This window comes from Aethalodelphis obliquidens, unplaced genomic scaffold, assembly GCF_003676395.1.
Source record: "Aethalodelphis obliquidens isolate GAN/ISIS:26980383/991018 unplaced genomic scaffold, ASM367639v1 scaffold11, whole genome shotgun sequence".
In the NCBI taxonomy this organism is placed as follows: domain Eukaryota; kingdom Metazoa; phylum Chordata; class Mammalia; order Artiodactyla; family Delphinidae; genus Aethalodelphis; species Aethalodelphis obliquidens.
Window position 1 is genome coordinate 36,542,034 of NW_020837955.1, and position 23,710 is coordinate 36,565,743.

Consider the following 23,710-nt stretch of genomic DNA (forward strand, 5'->3'; position numbering starts at 1 on the left):
AGAGAGAGAGAGAGAGAGAGAGAGAGAGAGAGAGAGAGAGAGAGAGAAGTTACTTTTGTCCCAGCTGCTTTTCCGCTGTGTTGATTAGAAAACAGGCAGGAGAAGGTCATCTGTCCTCCCGCCTTGATGATTGCAACTTTCAGATTGGGTCCTGTCTGCCCTGTGTAAACCCCTTCACACACTCTCTGTTCTTACAGAGAGATCGTAACTGCTTACAGGGCCTTGGAGGGCCACCCAGCCCGACGGGCGCCCCACTCTACCCCGCACTCCTCCCTCTGCCCCTCCCGCTCTCTGCTACCCCCCACCCCCCATGCAGGGCTGTTCTCCTGGGGCCTTGGCCTTCCCTCCCTGGGGTGTCCCCATCCAGCTCCTCCACAGGTGACCTTCCTTGTCCTTCAGGCCTTGGGTTAAATTCTGCCTCTGCCCCAGACGGCCCTTCCCTGACCCCCCACCCCGGGGAGCGCCCCACGTCCCCACCTCCCCTCGTCACTCTGGAGATGCATAACCCCGGGGGTGGTCACATTTCCTCGTTCATTTGTCCCCTCATCGTAACTCACGATGGTCTTATCTACTTGTGGATATCAGTTTCTCTCTGCTGCTGGAGTGTGAGGGGCACGCCTGTCTTAGTCCCTTGTGAGGAGGTGGAGGCTCAGCAGCAGTGTCCTGGGTGTGAACCGCGAGCCCTCCGCTCAAGGGCAGGCAAGGCCGGCTGCCCTGAGGGCTCGGGGAGCGGGGAGGCACTGGGGCGCCTGCAGTGATCCGCTGCCCCCTTTCCGGCGAGGAGGTGACCGCGCAGCAGGCTGACTGCAGGGCAGCAGCCCCCAGACTCCGAGGCCAGTTCTCATCTGATCCAACAGCTGCCTGGGGTTTGGATGGACGGCGTGTTGCTTTGCTGGGGCCCCCGTAGCTCTGCGGTCTGTGGTAACTCAGAGCCCTGGTGAGGTGGTGAGGTTTCCTGTGGGCGCTTCTACCCCGACGCCAACACCCAGGGGAATATTTGGCAGCAAGCTTGTCGAGGCTTATGAAGTGGTTTTCTTCCCTCACTCCCAGACCTGCATCCGCCCTTGGCCACCTTTGGGCCAGATGCCACCTATGGCCCTGTTTGAAGTGGCTGAAGAGTGACAGCCCTGGGCATGGGGGCTGCTTTGTGGGCAGAGGGTCCTTCTCCTGCTGAGCGGGCTCTGGTCTCTCCACGCCTGTCTCCTGGAACGTGGCCTGCTTGCAGTGGATCTGCCCCAACTTCTCTGAGTGAGGAGGGTCCAGGCGGCCTGGGGACGATGGTGGGGGAGGGGAGTGGCGGGTGCCAGGTGTGACTCGTGCCCCTCCACTCCCCCACCCTGCGCCCAGCCTTCAGCCAGTTCCCCTCAGACAACCTGATTGTCGGAAGGCGCTGACTCAGCCGCCTGAGCTCATCCAAAAGTGGATCAGATAACACAGAGCCTGTGCTGGACTGGCTCCCCATCTTCTGGAGTCTGTCACTCATGCTTGTAAAGTAACCAAGAGCTGGAATGCTGCTTGCCCTACCATAGTTACCCTCGTATTTTGTTTCTGTGTTTTTCCATTTGAATTCTTTTCCCCACTCCCTCCGTCCTGGTTGTTTTGTGGTCTCTCCTCTTTTTCTCCCTGAACTGAGAGGCCTGCATTGCATTCGTTAAAGAGGCCCCAGACCCTGTCGATGTAACGAGGCTTCTGTTACCGTATTGATTTTTACCATTTTTAGGGGGATGCAGATCAGTGTTGCATTAGGTGATGTCAATCCAGACGCTGGCGGGGAAGCCGGCGTCTTTTGCGCTGGGCCAGCCTGTGTCCAGAGGCTCATGGGGACGAGGCTTCTCATTGTTCTGACTGCAGCTTCTCGTGGAATGAAAATATTTCAGTTCCCCAGACTATCAGAGCTGGAGCCCTTGTGTGTTCTCTGGCCCCATTTCAAGAGCTTAGTTGATTGTTAAGGAAATTCTTTGGCTATGTTTTTCTCTTAATATGGTAATGCTTTTTTTCACTTTGGCAGACACTCTTCAGGGTATTTGACCAAGACTCTTATTTATGGTTCTGACAAAGCAGCTGGGTTGTCGGGACTGAATTTGTAGATGCTTCATCGGGAATGTCCCCTTCAATGAGGAGGGAGGGCATGCATTGTCAGTTTAGTGAGTGAGTAGCAGCGTGTTGGGGCCCAGGGTTGGCTAGCTGTGGCCTGCAGTCCAAATCCGGCCCTCCATCTGCTTTTGTAAATAAAGTTTTATTGAAACACAGCCATGCCCATTTGCTTATGTATCAGTAGAGTCTACAGCTGCTTTTGCTGGACGGCAGCAGAGTAGAGTAGTTGGGATGGAGACCACACGGCCCGTGAAGCCAAAAGTAGTTACTCTTTGGCCTTTCACAGAAAAAGTTTGCCAACCCCAGTGTGAGATGATTAACACCTTGTTCTAAAGGAGCAAAGTGTGCTTGGACCAAAATATACTCTTAAGACCCAAGTGAGGTGAAGCACGAGGTCACTACAGGGGAAAGGGCAGAGAAGCTGATCTCATTTGCTCTTGTGGGGACTGTGCTTCTTTGCTGAAGAAGATGCTTCGGTCTTGCTGGATTAAGCAGAGAGAGGCCTTAGTTTTGACCATTTCTCTGTAATATCGGTAGAGAGGAATTTTGTGAATTTGAAGATGTTTTCCAAATTATTATTCAATTTTAAATCCTAATGATCTTTTAAGGTCTTGTTGGTTCATTCTTTCAGTTATTCCTTATTCATTCACAGAGTCCATAAATATTTATTGAGCATCTATTTGACCAAACACTGTGTTAGGTGCTGAGGATGTAACAGCAATGGGCAAAAGCCATGGAGCTTATGGTCTAGTGTGGGTAACAGGTAAACTGGAATAAATAGGGTCGTTGGGACAATGAAGGAACAGATAGAAGAAGCAGGAGAAGGCACTGGAGCTGGGGAGACCCTGAAGGTAGTATAGGCAGAGAAGCTTATCTGAGGAGGTAACATCCAAGCTGAGACGTGGAGGACAGACAGAGCCAGCCAAGGGGAAGAGCGGGGTACCTCGGGTCGCTTAGATTTCCTTTCTGCCCATCCTGAGGACCTGGACCTTCGGCCCAGTGCAAACTTATTTCCCAGTGAGTTTTTTAGAGGCCTCCGGAACACAAGCCATTGCTTCTGGTTAGCCGGTGTCTCTGCATATTGTCCATGTATCTTATTGGCCTTGGTTCTTTGGGGTTCCCGATCGTACTCTGGAAAGCTCCAATTTCTTAGGTAGTCAATCTCCTGAGAGTCTAGAAGTGCAAAGGGTTCAGAATGAGCTGGTCACCTCTTATTCATGGCAGGATGCAGGCAGTTTCCCAAAACTGGTTTCCTAAAACCAACCACTTTCTATGGCAAGGCAGAAATAAGACATTCTGGTGAACTGAGGACTGATTATTCTAATAAATGTGCTAAGCAACAAGTCACTTTTGTTAAATAAGGCACCAGAATCTGATAACGAGAACATATGACTCAGGGTATTTCCCTTTTTGCTTTGGCTGCCAGGCAGCTCATAGAAACCATTGGCCCTGTGGCTAGAATACTTCCTATGCCACCATTTTATGTCATAAAGAGATATGAATTAACTCATTGTAGTAAGCCCTGTGTCATTGACCATCTCAAATTATTTTTATCTAGAGGAGGTTATACATCTTTAAGAATTTTTTAGAATAAATTTTACAAGAATGATATATCCTGCATATGGAGCCACATGAGCTCTGTGTGGTCATGGGTAATGGTCACTGTGCCCTCAATTCAGTTCAGCAGTTACCGAGTGGCTGCTATGTGTTGAGCACTGAACCTACCAGAGTGAGACCACAGCCCTTCCCTTTGCGGAGCTGGTGGGTATAAGTTGTCCCTTTACCCACCTGAGCCCTGAGCCTACCACCGTATAGACGGCTGAAAACCAGGCTGCAACTGGAGTCCTTACCCAAACTGAAATGCCAGGCCCTGGCTAACCCCAGGGTTAGTCCAAATATTGGACTAATCCCAATTTTAAGATCCTAATGGATCTTTTAAGACCTGATTTGTTTATTTGTTCATATATTCACTTTCACATCCAATGATTTTCATAAATATTTATTGGCCAAACAACGCTGTAGCAGCAGTGGCTAACTTGAAGCCGCCAGATAAAAGTGGAGGGGTTGAGGGCTTCCCTGGTGGCGCAGTGGTTGGGAGTCCGCCTGCCGATGCGGGGGACGTGGGTTCGTGCCCTGGTCCGGGAGGATCCCGCATGCCGCGGAGCGGCTGGGCCCGTGGGCCATGGCCGCCGGGCCTGCGCGTCCGGAGCCTGTGCTCCATGGCGGGGGAGGCCACGGCAGTGAGAGGCCCGCCTACTGCAAAAAAAAAAAGTGGAGGGGTTGATAGATGAGAAGACAAAAGTTACACTTGATGAGATGGTGTTTCTCCTACTCTCCATGCCACAAACTATATACAGTCACTGGCTGTAGGGCTCCCGTATAGAAATGTTGACATTTCTATACGGGAATATTTGAAATGCCAGTGTTTCTTGATGTAGCCTAAAGGAGTCTAAATGTCACGGTGCTGTGCATAAACAGTGAGGGGGAAGTTTGCTTCATCAGCCCTTTCTCTATTTTGTTTTTTCGTAACCATCCTCTGTTCCTTTTCTCTCTTTCTCTCCATCTCCCCCACTTCTCTTGTCTGTCCCACCTGAACATCCCCCCACTCATCCCACCTCTTCCCCTCCTCCCCTCCCTGTATAGCAACTGTAATATGTCAATCTGGGGAAACGGACGGGGGTAACTTGATTACACGGTCCTTCCGAGTTCAGCGTGTGTTGTGATCTCGGTGCTGTGTAGCAGATCCTTCCTGGCCTGGCCTCCCGGCTCACCTGCGCACTGCAGCCGCCCTCTCTTGGTGGTACCCTTGACCTTGTCGTCACTGATAACCTCTCTGCTCTCTAATCTGAATGCCAAGCATCTCAGTCTTGGTTCACCTCCTCCTCCCCCGGCACAGCTGCTTTATGGGCATGTGACCTGTGCCCTTACAGCCCCTATGCTCAGAACGGAACCCCGCTTGAGGGTTTAATGCTCTGAGGTTTTTGTTTTAATTTTATCTTTGAATTTTGTGCTTTGTACGTGAAGTCTGATGAGACAGCGGAGTATGTGCTGGGGCTTAGAGCCTTGGCCTCCGCCCTGTTTCTTTTCCTGTTGCCTTCCTACCTCCCCAGGATGGGTTCTTGGCTTCCCTACTCCTCTGGCCCCTGGGACCTCGGACCCCGCACAGCAATCACTGCCACCCTCCTTCCCCCAGGGAGTACAGGCATGGGGTACATACACCCCACAGCATCTTGGGCAGCGGGTGGATGATGCCACAGGTCATTCTGCCGGCAGCGAGGCAGGGCTAAGCCTTTTCCACCCCATCCGGGTACCTAGTGCCTCCTGGTGCCGAAGGAAGTTGCAGTGCCCTTGGGGGTGGTCCATCCTCTGTGGGTTGGGGCAGTGAGCTCTTGGGATGGGGAGAGGCCTGGCTCTACTACCCTGTCGCTGCTCGGGCACAGTGCATGGGTCTGTCCAGTAGCTGGTGAGCAGAGCACTGAGTCTGAGTCTCCTGGGTCTGCACTCACCCCATGAAAATCTTTGTGCCCCAGGGAGCATGACACTGAACAGCAAATAAAAACATCGGGACAGATGAAGAGAGAGAGAGAATATAGAAGGGAAAAAAAAGCTTTATATTTTAGTACCTTTAATGGGACTTTTTATGCACTTTATGAACAAGGCGTCTCCATGTTTATTTTGTCCTGGGCCCTGCAAATTATGTAGCAGATCTGTGGTTCATCTGGGTCCACCCATCTGCTCACATTCCCCTGTCCCTCAGCCCCTCGTGGGCTCACTTCCCTCCTTCCCCAGGCGGGATCCCTGTGTCTCAGGCGAGTCTTAGCTGCTAACATCCCCCTGAACTCTGTGGTCTAGTTTGCTGTTCCTTAGGAAGCATGCAAGTTCAGTGGCACTGCTTCTTGCTGTGTATGGGGGTCGCACACGGGCACACGGGAGATGTGCTCTTTTCCCCCATTGCCTATTTTTTTTAAAGAAAATGAAAGGTTAGCATAACTGTTTCCAGAAGACACACTGAATCACTTAGTTGAGTCTCAGCCAGTTGCTGCAACATTAACCTTTGAAGCAAACTTCATCCAACACACAACACCAGCCTGCAAACCCCAGCCTCTTGAAAACAGTGTGCTGGGCAGCTGGTGGATACAGTGGCTTCTGCAGATTCAGCAACAAAAATGTTTTTGTAACAGGAGCAGTTTATACTTTGCAAGGAAGAGAAAGAAGTAGTTGACTTGTCTCATGAGGTTAAAAGAAAGTTGCCAATTTTTTTTTTAGTTTTATTTGTTCATTTTATTGCTCTTCTCTCCAAGCTTTAGTGAATGAGGTTGCAACGAGGGGAGCGCTCAAGGGCTTTTAGGCCAAACCCAGGGTGGCCAGAAGCTGAAATGTAGATGGGTCATTGTTTTTAGGTCCGCTCTAGATGATTTCTGGCTGAGCCAGCGTCTGGAGAATTCCAGGAATCCCCTTTCCTCTTGCGGCTGTAAGAGTTTGCAGGGATCATCTGACCTCTTTGCGAAGTTGTATGAAAAGAGATTTATTAAGGACTCTGGTGCTTGTTTTTTTTCTTTTTCAAAAAATAAATAAATTTATTTATTTGGGGCTGTGTTGGGTCTTCGTTGCTGCGCACGGGCTTTCTCTAGTTGTGGCGAGCGGGCACTGCTCTTCGATGCAGTGCGTGGGCTTCTCATTGCGGTGGCTTCTCTTTGTTGCGGAGCACGGGCTCTAGGTGCACAGGCTTCAGTTGTTGTGGCGTGTTGGGCTTCCGTAGTTGTGGCTCGTGGGCTCTAGAGCTCAGGCTCAGTAGCTGTGGCGCATGGGCTTAGTTGCTTTGCGGCATGTGGGATCTTCCCAGACCAGGGCTCGAACCCATGTCTCCTGCATTGGCAGGCGGATTCTTAACCACCGCGCCACCAGGGAAGTACATCTGGTGCTTGTTTTGATCTCACCAATTTAACCATTGTCTGCTAATAGGTTTTTTTTTTTTTTTTTGAAATCTACCAGGTCTTCTGGAAAGATCCCTAATTGTCAGAGCTGGGATGACTTTGGACATCACCAAGCTCGACTCCCTTATTTTAGAAGTGATAAAACTGAGACCCAGAGAAGTCTGTCACGTGGCCCAAGGTCAGAGTGAGTTAACACGGATGCCCGGCTCCCTGGGACTGTGTGCTCCCAGCGTACGTGGAGGCTGTGGTGGTGCTGTGTGTGTGTGTTGTCTGTGTCTTCCCTCTGCACCACCCTTTGTGGATGCTGGAGGATACGCCCATAGCAAGTCAGCAGCCAGGGCCCTTACTCAGCACAGGCCTTTTCTTCCCTGTGGGAATTAGCAGTTGTGATGCCCCTTCAGGGGGATCCCAGGCCACACGGCGAGCCCGTGAAGCAGGCAGTGCCACACAGCAGGGGCTTGTCTGAGGGTACCACCGTGGCCTGGGCCCTCGCCCTGAGGACGTGTGACCTTGGCTTCCTCTGGCTGTGGCCTCTGCTCTGCTTCCCTTCAGCTCCTGGCCCTGTTGTGTGTCATGTCTGCTCCCGTCTCCCGCCCTGCCCCGCGGCAAGGTCTGGCACAGAGAGGCTCTTCTTTGGTGGCTGGCTGTGCACCCTGAGCATCTGGGCGGTGAGCACTGCTGAGAACGCCTGGGCTCTCGGTACCACCACCAGCAGCTGCAGGACCGTTGGTCCCCTGGTGAGCGGAATGGGCACTATGCCCGTCCCATCTGCTCATGGGACAGAGCACAGGGCGTGTAGGGCATGCGAATAAGAGGGAGGCTTGTCTACACTGACGAGGCTCTGCTCGGACCACTTGTATTTCACGCTGACTGCCCTAGACATGTGTGGCCATTGCTTTCCTCTGAAGCGGACTTCTCCTCTTTCTCCCCTCTGCCAAAAAAAGAAACCTGCATGAAGGAATATACACCTACAGATGTTTCCAGACACGTATGAGCATCACCACTGTAAAAGGAGCCAGCTTTGGTGGACTCTGATGTGGCCCAGCACGCAGCCCTTCTCCTCCCTGCTGGCATAGCCCTGAGTTTGTTTTAGGTCCACTCCTGACCGCCCCCCGCATTCCTAACTCAGGCAGATCCTGAGAGGCTAAGGCAGTCACCAGGGCTATGATCCCCCCCCCCCCACACCTAAGGGTGGTTGAGGATAACCTATGACCAGGCAGTGGCTGATGACCCATGAGGAAGAATGTGCTGGGCCCTTCTGGATTCTCAGCTCTTCTGAAGAGACACGCAAGGGAGAAAAGAGTCTGTTACTTCCAGTGGGCATTGCTGCATCTTTATGTCATGCCTGGAATGATGGTGGCCCTCCTGTGACTATGAGCCCAGGCTGCCGTTGATCAGACGGAAGGAAGGCAGGAGCTTCTCCTTGACTGACGTTGCCCTTGAGCCTTTGAAGTGAGCAGCCCTCTGCCATCGCGCCCGTGAGCAGGTGGATGTTCACTCCACTTCGCATTGGGTTTTTGTTACTTGCAGCTGAAAAAAAAAAACAAACCTAATTGATGCACCCAAATCATGTTTAGTGTTGGTCTATATTTAGCCTTTATGGAAGATTCTAGGCTGAGCTGCCCTTGGGAAGGGAGATGGATTTTATCTCTTTTTACTGCTGTGTGTTCTGCCGGCTTGTGTGTTTCCCCCCACCATCAGACAGTAAGCCTGGAGGGCACGGGTGGGTTTCATTGATCTTTCATGTTCCCTGTGCCAGGCCCGTCCTCAGTGAATGCTTGTTGAGAAAGTTCTCTTTCATGTAGGCAGCGTTTTGTGGGAGCGGTGATGCCAGGCCTGCTGGTTGTTGTCTGTTTGTTTGTTGGCATCTAAACGAAGAGTAAGAGCCTTCTTTAATCATGCTACTCACCAGCCTCTTCCAGGTTTTAGCAGTGAATCTATCACGCCATTAGTATCCTGCCTACGGCTTGTAGTTAGTCATTGAACTCGGACGTAGAGTCCACACGCAGGACTCTTGACGCCCTCGTCTGGGCTGTCTCCATCGGCCTGGCTGGCATGGCCGACGACCCGGTTGTTCTCAGGATCTGTGTTCCCTTCCAGCCCCTCTTGTTGACTCTGCTATGAGGCTGGCATGTAGCACAAGTGAGTCACTTGCAAACCGAGGATGCTGTGCCTTTCAACGCGGACGTCCCCCTTCCCCACTGGCCTCCCAGGTTCCTCCCTCTCATGAACGAGAGCATGACCTTGAGAACGGGCAGTGTGATGGACTCACTTTGGGATGCCCCTCGTCCTGGAGGGATTGGGACAACGTGAGCTGCACGCTCTCCTGGTGGGACCCGAGGGCGTCTGCTCCGCTCTGATCCGGAGCCTTGGGGTTGAGCATTTGCCACGTTCAAGCTCCCGATCCCGGCTTTGCTGTGTACCCGACTTGCATTTCACCCTCCCTCCCCGCCAGTGGTTGGAGAATCTGGAGACAAGGAACGGGAGCCTCACGCCCCAGTCTTCCTCCTTCCCACTCTGCTCCTCCTGGCTGCCAAGTGGAGGATGGATGTCTGCGCCTTTACTTCGTAGGCGTGTTGCGAGGCTCCTGCGAGGTGCTGAGATGCGGGCTGTTAGGAGAGGGTCGGGCATCTCCAAGATGGCCTGTGGCTGGGCCGCTTCACACGGAGGCTCAGACAGAGTGTCTGCTGCAGGGAGCCCGGAGCCGGCTTTGATGTGGGCGACCTGGGAACCAGCCTGCGGACAGCAGCACGGGGTTAAACCAGGAACGGGTGGCCCCAGGGTTTCCCATCCACAGGTCAAGGCCGAGGCGTGCCTTGGCGCTTCCAGCCGTATCTGCTTTTCATCTCCCCCCGAGTCCCCCCGTGGAGCGTGTGTCTAGACAGCTGTGGAATAAAACGCTCAGTTGCCGAATAGGAATTTGGCCAGAGGTATAGCTGCGCCGCGCAGACGGGCCCAAGGTGAGGAGGGAGGATGAGGATGAGCCCCACTTGGGTCTGGAGCAGGCTGGAGAGCCTGACACCTGTGCGGCCCGCTGGCACCTGCGGGAGACGGGAGCCAAATGGCCCCCAAAAGGCATTTTGACCTCATGAAGGCTGTAAATCTGGCCTGGCCCACGTCTCTGCCCCACGTCACTCTCTTGCAAAGATTTCTGCCTACAATTAGAATTCACATTAACACCTACAAGGAGTGAAGGTCTGGGAGGTGGGAGACCTGTTCTCTCGTTTAGCCAGGCTGCTCGTGAGCTGTGAGAAGTCACTCCCCCTCTGAGCCTCAGTTTCCACATCTCTAAGATGGGAAGAAACATGCCCTAACTGCCAAGGGGGTCATGAAAGTGCTTTGTCACCTGGGAGGTAAAATGTCACCTGTGTCATTCCTTTCACATCAGTCCAAGCTTCATAGTCAAGGATCCCCCTTGATACGTGTCCACTTGCTTATTTCTGTCTTATGATTGCCCTTTAGAATCTAGGAGATGTTTGAGTGAATAAAAACTTAAACAAGGTGATACTTGGTGTTGTCATCGGTGCAGGTTTGGCTAAATGACCACTTGTGATCCGAATTTCTTCCCCTGGTGTTGAAGTGAGGATTGGTCCTCGGGGAGACTCTGGGCTCCTATCACTGGTGTCCACTTGTCCAAGCCTGCATGGTCACTACAGTGTGGTGACCTCACTGCGCTGGACCGAAGCTCATCCACAGGCTTCCCTGGGCCCCGTTACTGGCCACAGGCCTGTTCCTCCCCAGTGAGTGCAGCCAGCCGAGCGGCAGGCCCTGGGTGTTCTCCTTCCCTCCTGGGGGGTCTCTCCCCTCCGTCCTCACAGCTTCTGCTCCCCAAGAACATGTGCCTCCTTTTCCCATCCCCTGGGCCTGAGCTCTGACTTGGAAGAGGGGAGTTCCAGGGAGCGCTGTCTTTGGGCCCCTCTGCCTTCTCAAGCCCCTGAGACGCAGGGGCCTGGGTCTGGCCCCCTTCCTAGGGGCTGGAGGTGGAGGAACAGGGGGCGGGCGGTGAGCAAATACTAATGAAGACCCTCTGCAGTGAGTCCGGCCCTGTAACTTTCTGATGTGGTTCTCGGCTTGTGGCTGAGCTGATGTGGGCTGGGCCCGCCTTTCTGTGTTTGAACCTGAACTCTTGCCTTGAAGCTGTGCCTTGAAAACCAGCTGTAATCTTGGGCAGCCTGGCAAACCCAGCCCAGGAGCCTTCGCCACTGTGTCCCCTTGCCCACCCCCCAAAGCCAGCCCTGAAAGCAGTCCCTGGGCCCTGAAGGAGTGCTAGTGTCCCTGGCGGGCCTCCCCACAGTGGTCAGTGCTCATCACTGGCCCTGACTCCTGCCCACCCACCCGCTGTGGCTACTGGATGAAGTCATTCCTGGCAGGGGCAGCTGGCGCGGGCCCAGGGTAAACAGGCCACGCTGAGCTCATTGGCGTGCTTCTGGATGAGCTCGGGGAGTGGGGACTGCAGGCTGCCCCCTCCAGAGCAGTACCACACACGCCAGCCTCAGGCGACCGCACGGGCAAAGTGTCACTGTCAGGGCAGGCCTGTGCCACCAGCCTCCTCCTAGTGGAGGGCTGGGTGACATGCGCTACTTTGTGGGAGTTTCGTTGGTGGGGTTTCCCGCATTGAGACTGCACAGACCCTGATACTAATAGCAATAACCAACACCTCTGATGCTTACATGTCCCGGTTATGTGGTGCTTAACTGAGCCAGGTGCTCTTCAAAGAGCCATTCTGGTCTCAAGTCGCTTAATTCTAACAACACACCAATGAGATACGTGTGCCGCGTTATTCCCGTTTTCCAGGTGAGAACACTGAGGACCAGAGTGGCTGTAAGCTTGAGCCAGGATCTAATCAGGCCGCCTGGTCCCAGGTCCGTGCTCTTCACTGGGGCACTCTTCTAGGCTTCTCAGTACCTGTGATCGAGGGGCATCCCTTCTCAGGTAGCCCCTTAAAGGTTTAGGTCTTGGATCCCTTCTTCAATATCCCTTCTTCCTCCTTGAGTTTTCTGACCCAGCTTGTTCCTGACCAGCATCTTCCTTATTTGGGGTCACAGGGGGTTCTTTGTGACTCGGTGCTTTGTGGTGGATGAGAGTCTGGGTTCGGGGTTGCACTTTTAAATCCCTGGCTGGTCTCAAGTCACCCAGTTGCTTGGAGTCTCAGTGTCTTCATCTGTCAAATGGGCTGAGTGATCTCCCCATCTCATCAGCTGGCGTCTGCTTCATCCCGGCGAAGGAAGTGCTAAGTAACCGCTGGTTTCCACCCCCTGCACCCTCCCAGCCTCCTCTCCTGTTTCCTTCTTTTTCGAGGTGGACGAACATGAGGACTCTTACCTCGCAATTAGCACTAGGCCTGGGCCAGCTCTTTGCTTTCTGGGCTGGTCCACACTGTTCAGAGTAGCTGCTCATTTTGTCTCAGAAAACAAAGGAGAAAGGAACTCGGAGGTTTGCCTGGCTCCAGGGAGGAAGGGAGGGAGGAGAGCTTAGAGCCTTCTCAGATGGAAGCCCAGCTCAGCCCTAGTGACGAGAGCTGGCTTTATTCTGTCCAGTTTTGGTTTGAAGAGTAGTTTGGGGCTTCTGACTCTGCCTGGCCCTCACAGGGCATCGGGGATCAACCAGCCTTTGTTGGGTTAATCAGCCCGCCAGGGACGGGAGCAGAGGTGGTTGATGCAAGACCTTTCCAGGCAAGGAGAGAGCCCACCTCTTGGGTCTTGGCGTCTCGGGGCCCTGGATGCCCTGTTGCCCCCAGCCCCACCCCTGCCCCTCCCCAGGATTGCATGTGCTTAGCACAGAGATGCACCGGACGGAGTCAGGGCAGCTGCAAGCCCACAGAGCCCCTGATTCTTCAGAACCCAGGAGGGACGAGCCTATGATAAGTGGGGGGGGCGGGGGGAGCTCTGGATCCTTCCCTGTGGCTCTCTAAGAGTGCTGCAGTCAGGCTTGCCCCCAGTCCTAAACCTGTCCCCTCTGTCTCCTGGCCTCCGGATTTCAGAGCAAGTCTGTGCTGATAGCTTCAAGATGTGCTGAGACCCTGAGCTGGCCTCCAGTGTCCGTCCCACGTCTTCCTTGGCGTGTGGCAGCGGCAGTGCGCACTTGACTTGCAGCAGCTTACGAGGAGGCACTGATTATCTTGGGTGGGAGGGAAGATAGTCCTCAGCCGGGAAGGGATGCTAGGCCTGACCTCGGTTTCCTGCAAGGCCTGGTGGGTATGAGCGGTGTCCCTTACCTGGCGCTCCACGACATCTGTGCGTTTATCCGTTCTGTTCGCTTAACCAAATGCAGCAACGCCAACCTTGTGTTTCCAGGGAAAGCTGCCCGTGCTACTGCTTGGCCGCTCCTCGGAGCTGCGGCCTGGAGAGTTCGTGGTTGCCATTGGAAGCCCGTTTTCCCTTCAGAACACTGTCACCACTGGCATTGTCAGCACCACCCAGCGAGGAGGCAAAGAGCTGGGGCTCCGGAACTCGGACATGGACTACATCCAGACAGACGCCATCATCAACGTGAGCCCTCTCCGCTGCAGGGTCGCGTGGGCTTTTGGAAAGCTGGGCTGGGCTTAGGAACCAGGGCTGGAGTCAGGATCCTCAAGGTGCTTTCAAGGATCCCCTAAAGCAGATGAGGCAGAGGGCTGGTCCTCAGCCTGTTGGCAGTCTCCGGGGACTCCTGTGACGGGAACTTGAGATTTGCCAAAGTTTGCAGCCCGGAGGAGCTCTCCGTGCCCCTGCCGCCCTGCCCCAGGGTCAGCCACCCCTGGCTGGAGCTGCTTCTTCAACTTTGTGACAGGAGGGATGCTCACCTCAGCACAGGCTCTGTAGCCCCGAGAGGAGTTTGCATTGCCTTGTGGGGGGAGCGGTCTGTGCAGCAGGCCGACCCATTCGATGTCTAATGAGGTCAAGGATTATCACACACAGTCTCATCAATGGGATCTTTTTTAAGTCACATTTTTCCACTTCAGCTGTTTCCCTATAGGATTAACGTTTCTAGAAAGCATTTCCCCTACATCTATCTAATAAGTAAGAAACACAGCGTGTCTTGTGCACTCGCTACGTCTGGTAGGCTTTATTCCCAAACTTTCTTGTGATCTTCATGAAGTAATGGAAATAGAGCAAGCCATGTGGATTTCCAGGCCAAGCAGCAAAGTAGGGGGTCACATAGATGTAGGGGGTGCGGTTTTAAAGATTTGAAATACTGTGATACTGGAGCAAGTGGGCAGCCAGCCTATTGCCAAGACAAGGAAGATGTGTTGGGTGTTTTGGGAATTTGTAGTTGGCCTTTGGGAATTTGTAGTTGGCAAAAAAAAAAAAAAAAAATCCATCCATCTATCTACCTATCTATCTATATCTATATATATCCCCTTTATGGCACGTCTAAAACTTTCTGAAAATTGTTTAAGGTCCTTTTTTTCCCAGCAAAATACTAGGTAGACAGGAACAAAACTCCGGCAAGAACTTGCACTCAGGGACCTGCCAGGCAGAGAACTAGATTGGACCATGTAATGACATAAACTCATAACCTTTTCGTTTTTGCTTAATTTCAGTATGGAAACTCCGGAGGCCCATTAGTAAACCTGGTAAGGCCTTTAAAAAATCTGTGTACATGTCTTTTTCTTCCTTTTGGTTTCTTTTCACACATGAACTTGCCAAAGCGCATTATCTAATTCTTTTAAAGTGAAATCTGTGACTGTACTGTACCTTGCAGATTACTCTTCTTATCTTTTCTGCAAAGAGTAAGGCATGATGGAGTTTGGATTGGAACTGCTATGCCAGCAGACATGCTTATGTTTCAAAGTTACAAGTAAAGGCATTGGAATTCAGGTCCAATCCAGGAGTGGTTAAAGGAGTGGGTCTTTATTTTGAAGGTGTCAGCAGTTCTGGCCTGTCCCTACGCTGCCTAAGGAGCTGGCGTGGCTCATCCACAGGGTTTGTCTTGGCCAGGGGCCCTCCTCTAAGACCAGGCTGGAATGAGGAGTTACCCTGCTCACAAAGATGTCACCTAAGTTTATATTTTATTTAAGCAAAAAAGGGAAGCCTTAGAATCAGACAGTCAGAGCCAGGGTGCAGCTCAGGGTCACCCATCCCAACTCTCATTTACAGGTGATGAAATCGAGGCCTTGTTTAGCAAAGCGCAGGATGGCAGTGCCTTCTTGAGGTCCCTCAGAGTCGGGCTCAGCGCTACGGGAAACGTGCAAGAAGTGACTTAAACGCTCCTGGCAGTTTTCTGTTCTAAGTCCGAGTTGAACGACCCTTTAACAATAGTGTTCAGAATAATGGTTGGATGGTGTGAGGCAAGACTGCTATACCAGGATTGTTCCCTATGGTGTGGCATTCACTGAACTGTGAATTTATCTTGAATTGAAGCACACCCTGTAGACTGGCTTCCTCCATGATTTAAAGCTAGTCTGTGACAAGCAGAGGCAGTGAGATGCGATTGTGAGCCCTCTGCCTCCCCGAAGTGCCCCGGAGTCAGCTTGGAAGTGAGACTTTGTTTTGCTGATGATGAAGTCCGTCCGCCCTAAGCGCTAAGGTTGTTTCTCCCTGACGTCAGCAGAGGAATCTTTTTTTTTTTTAAATAAATTTATTTATTTATTATTTATTTTTGGCTGTGTTGGGTCTTCATTGCTGCACACTGGCTTTCTCTAGTTGTGGCGAGCAGGGGCTACTCTTCGTTGCAGTGTCCAGCTTCTCATTGCTGTGGCTTCTCTTGCTGCGGAGCACGGGCTCTAGGCACTCGGGCTTCAGTAGTTGTGGCACGCGGGCTCAGTAGTTGTGGCACTCGGGCTCAGTAGTTGTGGCTCGAGGGCTCTAGAACTCAGGCTCAGTAGTTGTGGCGCACAGGCTCAGTTGCTCCGCGGCATGCGGGATCTTCCCAGACCAGGGCTCGAACCCGTGTCCTCTGCATTGGCAGGCGGATTCTTAACCACTGCACCACCAAGGAAGTCCCAACAGAGGAATCTTAAGATCACTGGAAATGGGGGAAACAGGAAGGTGTGGACAGCCATCTAAAGGACTCTGGGGCTTTTGGAAGCATATTCCATGCCAAAGGAGCAAATGTGCATTTTGAAACTGTCTGTCGTGTCTGTTGCTGTGCTTTCGGCGTGGTGATCACTCAGCTCTGAGTGGAGTGGGTGTCGATTCTTCCGTTGCTGAGATTGGCTTACGCTGCCCAAGTCGGGCCTCTCCCTCTACGACCCAGGAGCCCCCTCCCTCCAGCTCCCCCCACCTCACACATTTCTCTGAAGAAGCTCCAAGTCTCCTTTCTTGCAAATTCTCCACTCTCTATCGGTGCATATCTTCAGGCGAACCTTCATGGATTCAGTAAGCTGTTTCCATCTTGCTTTTCAGGATGGTGAAGTGATTGGAATTAACACACTGAAAGTGACAGCTGGTATCTCCTTTGCAATTCCATCTGATAAGATTAAAAAGTTCCTAACGGAATCCCACGACCGACAAGCCAAAGGTAGAGCATGTGCCCCGCGGGGACTTGGGTCGGGGAAAATGACGCCCTGAAGGTCAGAAGGGAAAGGAACACACGCTATTAAGCCCGTGGTATTAGGTCATAGGTGTTGGACTATTTTCAGCCTATGATCATGAATGTGTCATATGGTTCAATCTGGCATGTACCGGGCATGATCCTGAGTGATTTCTGTACATCATTTCACTTCATTATTCATTATGTCATTTAATTCCTTTGCGTGAGCAGGTGGGAATTATTAGTCCCATCTTATGGATGAGAAAACTGAGATTCATGGAGCTCATTCCTTCCACAAATGTTTATTGAACCTTCTGCTCGAGTCAGGCTGGGGGTTTGAGGCTCAACAGGGTCCCTTGCAGGTGTGATGTTTACCTTCTACCTGGGGAAGAGAGGAGGCAGGTAGGACCCCAGTCAGGATTTGAACCACAAGCCGAGCGCATCCCACTATGGTCCTGACTCTACACAGCAAACTGGGGGATTGGACCCCATGGCTCGTGGTGTACCCGGCACAGCCGCCAACTGGGCTGACCTTCTGTTGTCCTTTCCAGGCAAAGCCATCACCAAGAAGAAGTATATTGGCATCCGAATGATGTCACTGACATCCAGGTGGGTAACAGAATGTCTGTGTCTGTCTGTGTCTTAAATTTAAAACAAACCTGAACTTCAGAAGACTCTCACTGGCACCCCTAAAAGGGAAACCTTACTTTGCTTCAAGACAGCTCAGTTTCTGGTTACAGTTAAGTAACATTAGGAAAGAGAGGAGGACCGTTAGCCTTGGCCTCTTGTTTTATCCTTCATGTTTGTTTCTGGGTTCTGAGCAGGCCCTTCCTTCTGGAAGATTCCATTCTTCTTGGAAGGCAGGCCTGAAGAGCCGGGGTGTTCGTCACTCCCCCATGCCTTCCTTTCACCGCTTGCTCTGTTGAAACTCACATTCCAGGAGTGCCCCGAACACCTCCCTCAGCCCCAGAGCGCCCTGCCTTTCCTCAGCTCTGCCGCCTGTGGGCTGAGCCTCCTGGAAACACCTCCCTCAGCCCCAGAGCGCCCTGCCTTTCCTCAGCTCTGCCGCCTGTGGCCTGAGGCTCCTGGAATGCCCGTCAGGCCCAGCATGACTGATGGGCTTGTTTTTCCCGAGCTGGTGGAAGTTGTGGTATGTGGCTGCCAGACTCACAACGTCCTGGTATTTTAACCTTGATGAAAACGTCTGGTGTAATCGTAGGAGTCCTGGTACCTAAGGGCTCGCTTGAAACTCTTGTAGGTAAAGTTGGCAAGGAGCAGAACATATTGATATAAATATTAATGGATTAATTATTGTAGTTAATTAGCTATTAATTGTGAACACACGACTGTAGTTTAGACACATGTAATAAATGGTGGTACCTTTCTCAGCTGGCTTGCCAAGACTGAAACGTGCATCAGGTCTTGTTTGGGAACTCTGAGAGATGAAGGCGTAAGGAAGGAATACGGGCCCTGGGGTCCAGCTTCCTGGGTTCTTGTCCCAGTTCTACTGTTTCCTGGCTTGTGACCTTGGGATGACTTGACCCCTGAGTGCCTCGATTTCCTCCTCTCCGGAATGAGGATAACTGCAGGCGTGTTGGTATGTGGTGAGGACTGAGTGATTTCATGTGTATCAAAGCTTGGATGAATGGGTGGTGGCAGTGGTCACTAGCCACGGCGACCCCGCCCACTATTTATCACGTGCTCGGCACTGGGCCAGGTGCTGGACCTAGATGGTCTCATTGGGTCCTCACGACAACCCCATGTCGTTATCCCTGTTTTACAGGTGAGAAAACTAAGGCACAGAGAGGTTAAGCAACCGCCCAAGATCACACAGTCAGGAAGCGGCAGAGCTGGGGCTCCAAAGCAGGCCGACCACTATACTGTACTGACTCCTCAAGTGGTAGCTACTATCAATTAATAATAATGATGATAAAACACTTCCCTTGCTGTTATCCAGTCACTCTAGGAAATAGGCAATTTGAAGCAGAATCAAAATCCCTGGAGGAATTTTACGTTAGAATCGGGGAAGGAGGAGAAGCGGGGCAGGAGCCCCGTTGTTACCTAACAGTAATACAGGTATGTTTGTCCTGAGCAGCAAAGCCAAGGAGCTGAAGGACCGCCACCGAGACTTCCCAGATGTGCTTTCAGGAGCGTATATCATCGAAGTAATTCCTGATACCCCCGCAGAAGCGTGAGTGAGAATTATTTTCCCTTTTCCTAATATCCTTGTGTTTCCTGAAGGTAGGGGGCAGGGGGCTGTTCTTTTTGTATCAGCTCAGGTGATTGTGAGAATCCTTGACAAAATTGTCGGACGTCCCTGGTCGACTCTGCCAGTCAGGACTTCCAACCTGGTTCAGCTCAGGACTCGTCAGCAAAAGGTTGCTTCCTATCTTCAAAAGTCCTCTTGAGGAGGGGTATCAGATGGAAAGAGTGATGTCGGACTTGTTTTGAGTCTCCAGAACAGGCCTGGCTGGGGAAAGAGGCTTGAAGGAGCAATGTCCCGGAGACCTCGAGCAGCGGTCCTGTCCTAGGCTGCTGGAGGCGTCTCCTCCTGAAGCCTTCGCTAATGATGTCTGTTATCAGTCAGGCCTTACTTATCCACACCTCTAGAAAAATAACCCAGGGGACGTCAAAATAACATGAAAAGAAGTAGGTCAACTAACAATCAGGGTCTGTTACCTGTATTGACGAAATATCCAGAGAGAGGTGCTAGACCAGGGAGGGGCCAGCACACTGTTTCCTGGGAACCAGCTCTGGAAGAATAGATTTTGCATTTTTAAGTGGTTGAAAAAATTTAAATGAGAACAGTATTTTAGGACACATGAAAGTGATGTGAAATTCAAATTCCAGTGTTATGTAAATGAAGTTTTACTGGGTCACGGCCATGCCCAATAGATTATATATTGTCTGTGGTGGCTTTTGGACTACCACGGCGGCGTTGAGTTGTTGTGATGGAGACCATCTGGCCTGCAAAGCCTAAAATATTTCCTATCTGGCCATGTACAGAAAAAGTTCGCTGACTCCTGTGCTAGACCATTAATAACCATAACCGCTTATTGGACACTGTCATATAGAAGAGCTACAGTCCCAGCAACAGCACAAAGCAGGTGTCTCACAGTAGAGCCATCAACCCATCCCCGTAGGAGCTGCTCTCTGAGTTGTAACACCCATTACAAGCAAGTTGGCCACAGTCCTGGTACATGGTAGATGGTACATCCTCATCTCCTTTGGAGTCCATCTATGATAAGATCATACAAGTGCTGGTAGGCATTTCTACAATGGACATGATTGATGATGTGGCCTAAAAACCTCAAAAGGAAATAACGCAACCCATGGGTGGTTTAAGCCAGTCTCACATAAGTTAACTATTACCCCACCCTGTTTGCTCTGGGCTTTTAGGTCCTAAACTGTGCCTCTGTTGATGTACAGTTGATCACCTTTCATGGCAGTTAGACCAGGAGGAATGGAAACATTACAATCGCATTTCCCTTTGTGTTGCAGTGGTGGGCTCAAGGAAAATGATGTCATCATTAGCATCAATGGACAATCCGTGGTCTCCGCCAACGACGTCAGCGACGTCATTAAGAAGGAAAGCACCCTGAACATGGTTGTCCGCAGGGGCAATGAAGACATTATGATCACCGTGATTCCCGAAGAAATCGACCCGTAGGCAGAGGCATGAGCTGGACTTCATGTTTCCCTTAAAGACTCTCCAGTGGACGATGTATGATGCCTCTGGGCTGGTGGCACTGGATGCCCAAGACTTTTGTCCTCCATGTTGCTTGTTCAGCAGAAACACTGGCCAGCAGAATCCTTCTTGATAGGTCATAGGCAAAGCCAGTGTAACGTTGTAAACCCGCAGGCAGAAGCTCGCCCTTCTGTATCGTATGTACGCAGTGTGCTTTTTCTTGCCAGCTTGGACTGCTCCTGCTTGGACAGTCGACGTTTGTCTCCTTCTTTAACCGAGTCATCATCTTAGTCTAGCTAAGCCTGTTGCTATAACGTGTAGGTAAGAGGAAGGTCCCACGGGAGCCAGGATGGTACCAGGCATGCTTATGCTTTCCTCCTAGTCAGCATCCAGAGGAGGGAGTTGCCGAGACCACGGGAGGGTGAACGCTGGCTTCCAAAATGGCCAAAGTTGCCTCTTTTAGGAACCTCTTCAGAACTGGGAGCACAGTGACTTGGAGTTTGAGCTATTAAAATACTTCTTCATACTTTGCTTTCTGGCGTCCTTCTTTGCTGGGAACGGCTGGTTGGAGTCTCTTTGAATTGATTATAATGTCAACGGCCTGCTCGTTGCACCACGTTTTCCCTGCTGGTTGAGCTTGAGGTCGCACCAGTTATTTCAGAATCATCCCGGGGGTTTACCGGTGCTGTGAACACTGTGCCTGGCCACCCTGGCTTCATGAAAGCGGCCTGAGGTCAGTTGCCCTTGAACCTGGAGCTTTTCAAACTAAAGAGAGGCTGTTAACTCCACACACCGTGCAGTAAGTCAGCAAAGATTTTCTGGACCTCTGCTGTGTGCCAGGCAAGGCACAGGGCCGAGGGTAGAGGGGTGAATGCAGAGTGGGACCCCAGAGCTTCCGTTGAGGAACTAGGTCTCTTTCTGAAAGGGAGATGGTTCAGGAGACCAGGATGCGACCCGAGAACAGTCCTGAGTCTTCAGAAGGCGCACGTTGAAGCTGGTTCCAGCTGCCTGGGGCTCTGAAATAGATCTTAAACCTTGTGGGGCTCCCCTCGATGTGTCCTTGAACAGACGCGGCCTTAAGGGGCTGTGGGCACTTTTAGCTCCATGAAAGCTTCCAGGAGTTTGGGAAGCTGGACCCATGAATATGGCGGCCAGACTTTAGCTTGGAACTTTGCACAGGCCTGAGTGCCTGCGGGGAAGCGCCCACCACAGAAGACCCTGCTTACGCCCAGAGCAGAGCCTAAAGGCTTTCTAAGTGTCAGCAGTCAAGAGGGGGGCCTCGGACAGGAGGGAGGTTCAGTTCCGTAGACTGAGAGCTTAATCCTTCCTCGACCACGAGATCTCTAGGAGCAATTCGTAACTGGAGAGGCTGTGGGAGGTGAAAGGCGGCAGCGGAAAGGAGGCGCAGCAAAGCCAAGCCCTCGTCAGTACTGACGCCCGGCAGGCGAGCCGCCTGTGCTCTGCTGAGCGCAGTGCGTCCCTCTGCTCTCTGCTTAGATGACCTTGTAGAGTCAGGAAGGAGCCCGTAAACGCTTTCCCTCCTGGCGTGGGTTTTGCGTTCCCCTGCCTCCTCATTAAAGGTGGTGACTCAGAGGATGGCCTGTGGCTTCAGGGGTTCATCCTCAGCTGTTTTGCCCGTGGGCCTGCTCCTCTGGTGGTCCCCGGGGCCGAGATGCTGCCACAGGTGGGGAGGACGTGCTGGGTGGCATTGAGGTCAGAGCCCGCCCGGCCCCCAGCCCATCTATCTTCGGCCTGTCGTCCACTTGGGAGATCACAGAGGGTTCCTCTGGAAGGAATCGGCCTGGCGACCGATGGGCCTGAATTGTCTGTAAACACTCAGCAATATCTCCCAAAGATCCACAGGGCTCTGGGTGGGGTTGGAGTTTTGCCTGCATATGTTTGGTCTGTAGGCCTGCACACAAGGCTGCAGAGAGGACCGCTTGGCACGCTGTAGGCACGTGATGTGTTTGGTCGCAAGGCTGCACTGGCCTGTGGGGCCCTGTGTCCTGTGGGAGCTGCTCATCCTAGCACCCCTTACTCATCCTTTCAGCTTTCACAAGACTTCTCAGAACAGATATTTTTTTTCTTCCTTTGCGCTGTGATGGAGGTTTTGGCAGCCCGAGTTAGCCTTAAAACCTGGGAGGCAGAGCTGAGTTGAAAGAGCATGGCTTTCGAAGTTAGAGGGACTTGGGTTAACTCTACTGTCTACATTGTACTGGCTGTGTGACATTTGAAGAGTTACCTAACCTCTCTGTGCCTGTTTCCCATCTGTAAGATGGGGATAATAATAATACTTCCTATGGCTGTTGTGGGGATTAAATGAAGTAATACATGGCACACAGTAAGCACTCAATAAATACTAGCGACCTATATGTTAACTGTCTTTGAGCCTCAGTTTCCCCCTGTGTAAAATGTGGAACAATAATAATGTCCCCCTTGTACTGGAGCTGTGAGGGTTAACCATGATGGCACGTGCCGCTAGGTCAGTACAGCTGCTAGTGTTTTTGTTGGTATTAGCCTGCCACTGTGCTGGTCTTTAATGACACTCACAGTAGCAGACGTCTGTTGGATGCTTGCTGTGTAACAGACACCATGCTGAGCATCTTACATTTATTAGCTAGTAGTTCAATCCTCAGATCAGCCCTGAGGTGGATGCCACATTTATCCCCTTTGACAGGTAAAGAAATGGCTCTTCAGAAATTAGGCAACTTGACCAAGCCACAGAGCTAGTAAGCGGGTGCTGTGATTTAAGCCCAGGAGGTCTGAGTTCACGGCTTTTGTACGGTGCCACCCGGCCCGTCTTTACCTTCTTAGGACCAAGGCTTCTGGTCCTTTCATCTCTGTGTAGTCTAGGTCCATCACCACTTCTAGAAGGTGGTCATGGGGACGTGTGGACTCAGCCCCCTGCTGGGTTGGTGACTCATCCTGGCCCTTTCAGGTCTCTCAACAGCCCCATTGGCTGGTAGGTCAGCAGCTGCCGCTCTTCTCTGTCTCCTGCAAAGCTTCCTCCGCTCACCCACACATCTTCCAATCTCGGCCCCCCGGCTCCAGTCCTCTGCTTCCAGCTTTTGCGAAACGTCAAGCGACGCTGCCAATCACGGGGGCTGGATTTCGCCAGCACATTTGCGTCACTTGCCGGTCCCCATCCAGCCCTGCAGGATGCTTTACGAGATGCTCTGGCCAGGAGAGGCTCTGAGTGCAAGAGTTCCTTTGCTGTGCTTTCCGGGCCCAGCTGAGTGGGTGTCATGCCAGCAGCTCTGTACAGGGTCACGCTCTTTTCTGTGTGAAAATTTGGAAGAATGCCCATGTCTGGTGGACAGGGTGAAGGGCAGCATGTATTTACAAGAACCCGCTCAGTGCTTGTCTCCACCTGGTTAATGCTTTAGACAGGCCTGAGCCTCCGATGGTGGTGCTTTGATTGGCCGGCGAGGGTGCTGGGCCCATTTTGGTAAATGCCACTCAAGTCAGGGCCGGGCTCGCTGAGGTTGTGTGGAAGGGGGCCCGTGTCTGGGCGAGTGGGCCGGTGCGGGTTCCGGGTTAT

General features: G+C 52.1%; 1 protein-coding gene across 1 annotated transcript in view; it reads left to right on the forward strand.

Annotated features, from left to right (window-relative positions):
- Positions 1 to 20,700, forward strand: part of HTRA1 (HtrA serine peptidase 1) — a 57,722-nt gene extending 37,022 nt beyond the window's left edge. Inside the window, exons 4-9 of the mRNA XM_027112835.1 lie at positions 13,322 to 13,516; positions 14,551 to 14,583; positions 16,355 to 16,469; positions 17,033 to 17,090; positions 18,577 to 18,672; positions 19,983 to 20,700. Of these exons, the coding sequence (XP_026968636.1) occupies positions 13,322 to 13,516; positions 14,551 to 14,583; positions 16,355 to 16,469; positions 17,033 to 17,090; positions 18,577 to 18,672; positions 19,983 to 20,151 (666 nt within the window). The 3' untranslated portion in view covers positions 20,152 to 20,700. The remainder of the gene's footprint in view (positions 1 to 13,321; positions 13,517 to 14,550; positions 14,584 to 16,354; positions 16,470 to 17,032; positions 17,091 to 18,576; positions 18,673 to 19,982) is intronic.
- Positions 20,701 to 23,710: the final 3,010 nt, after the last annotated feature.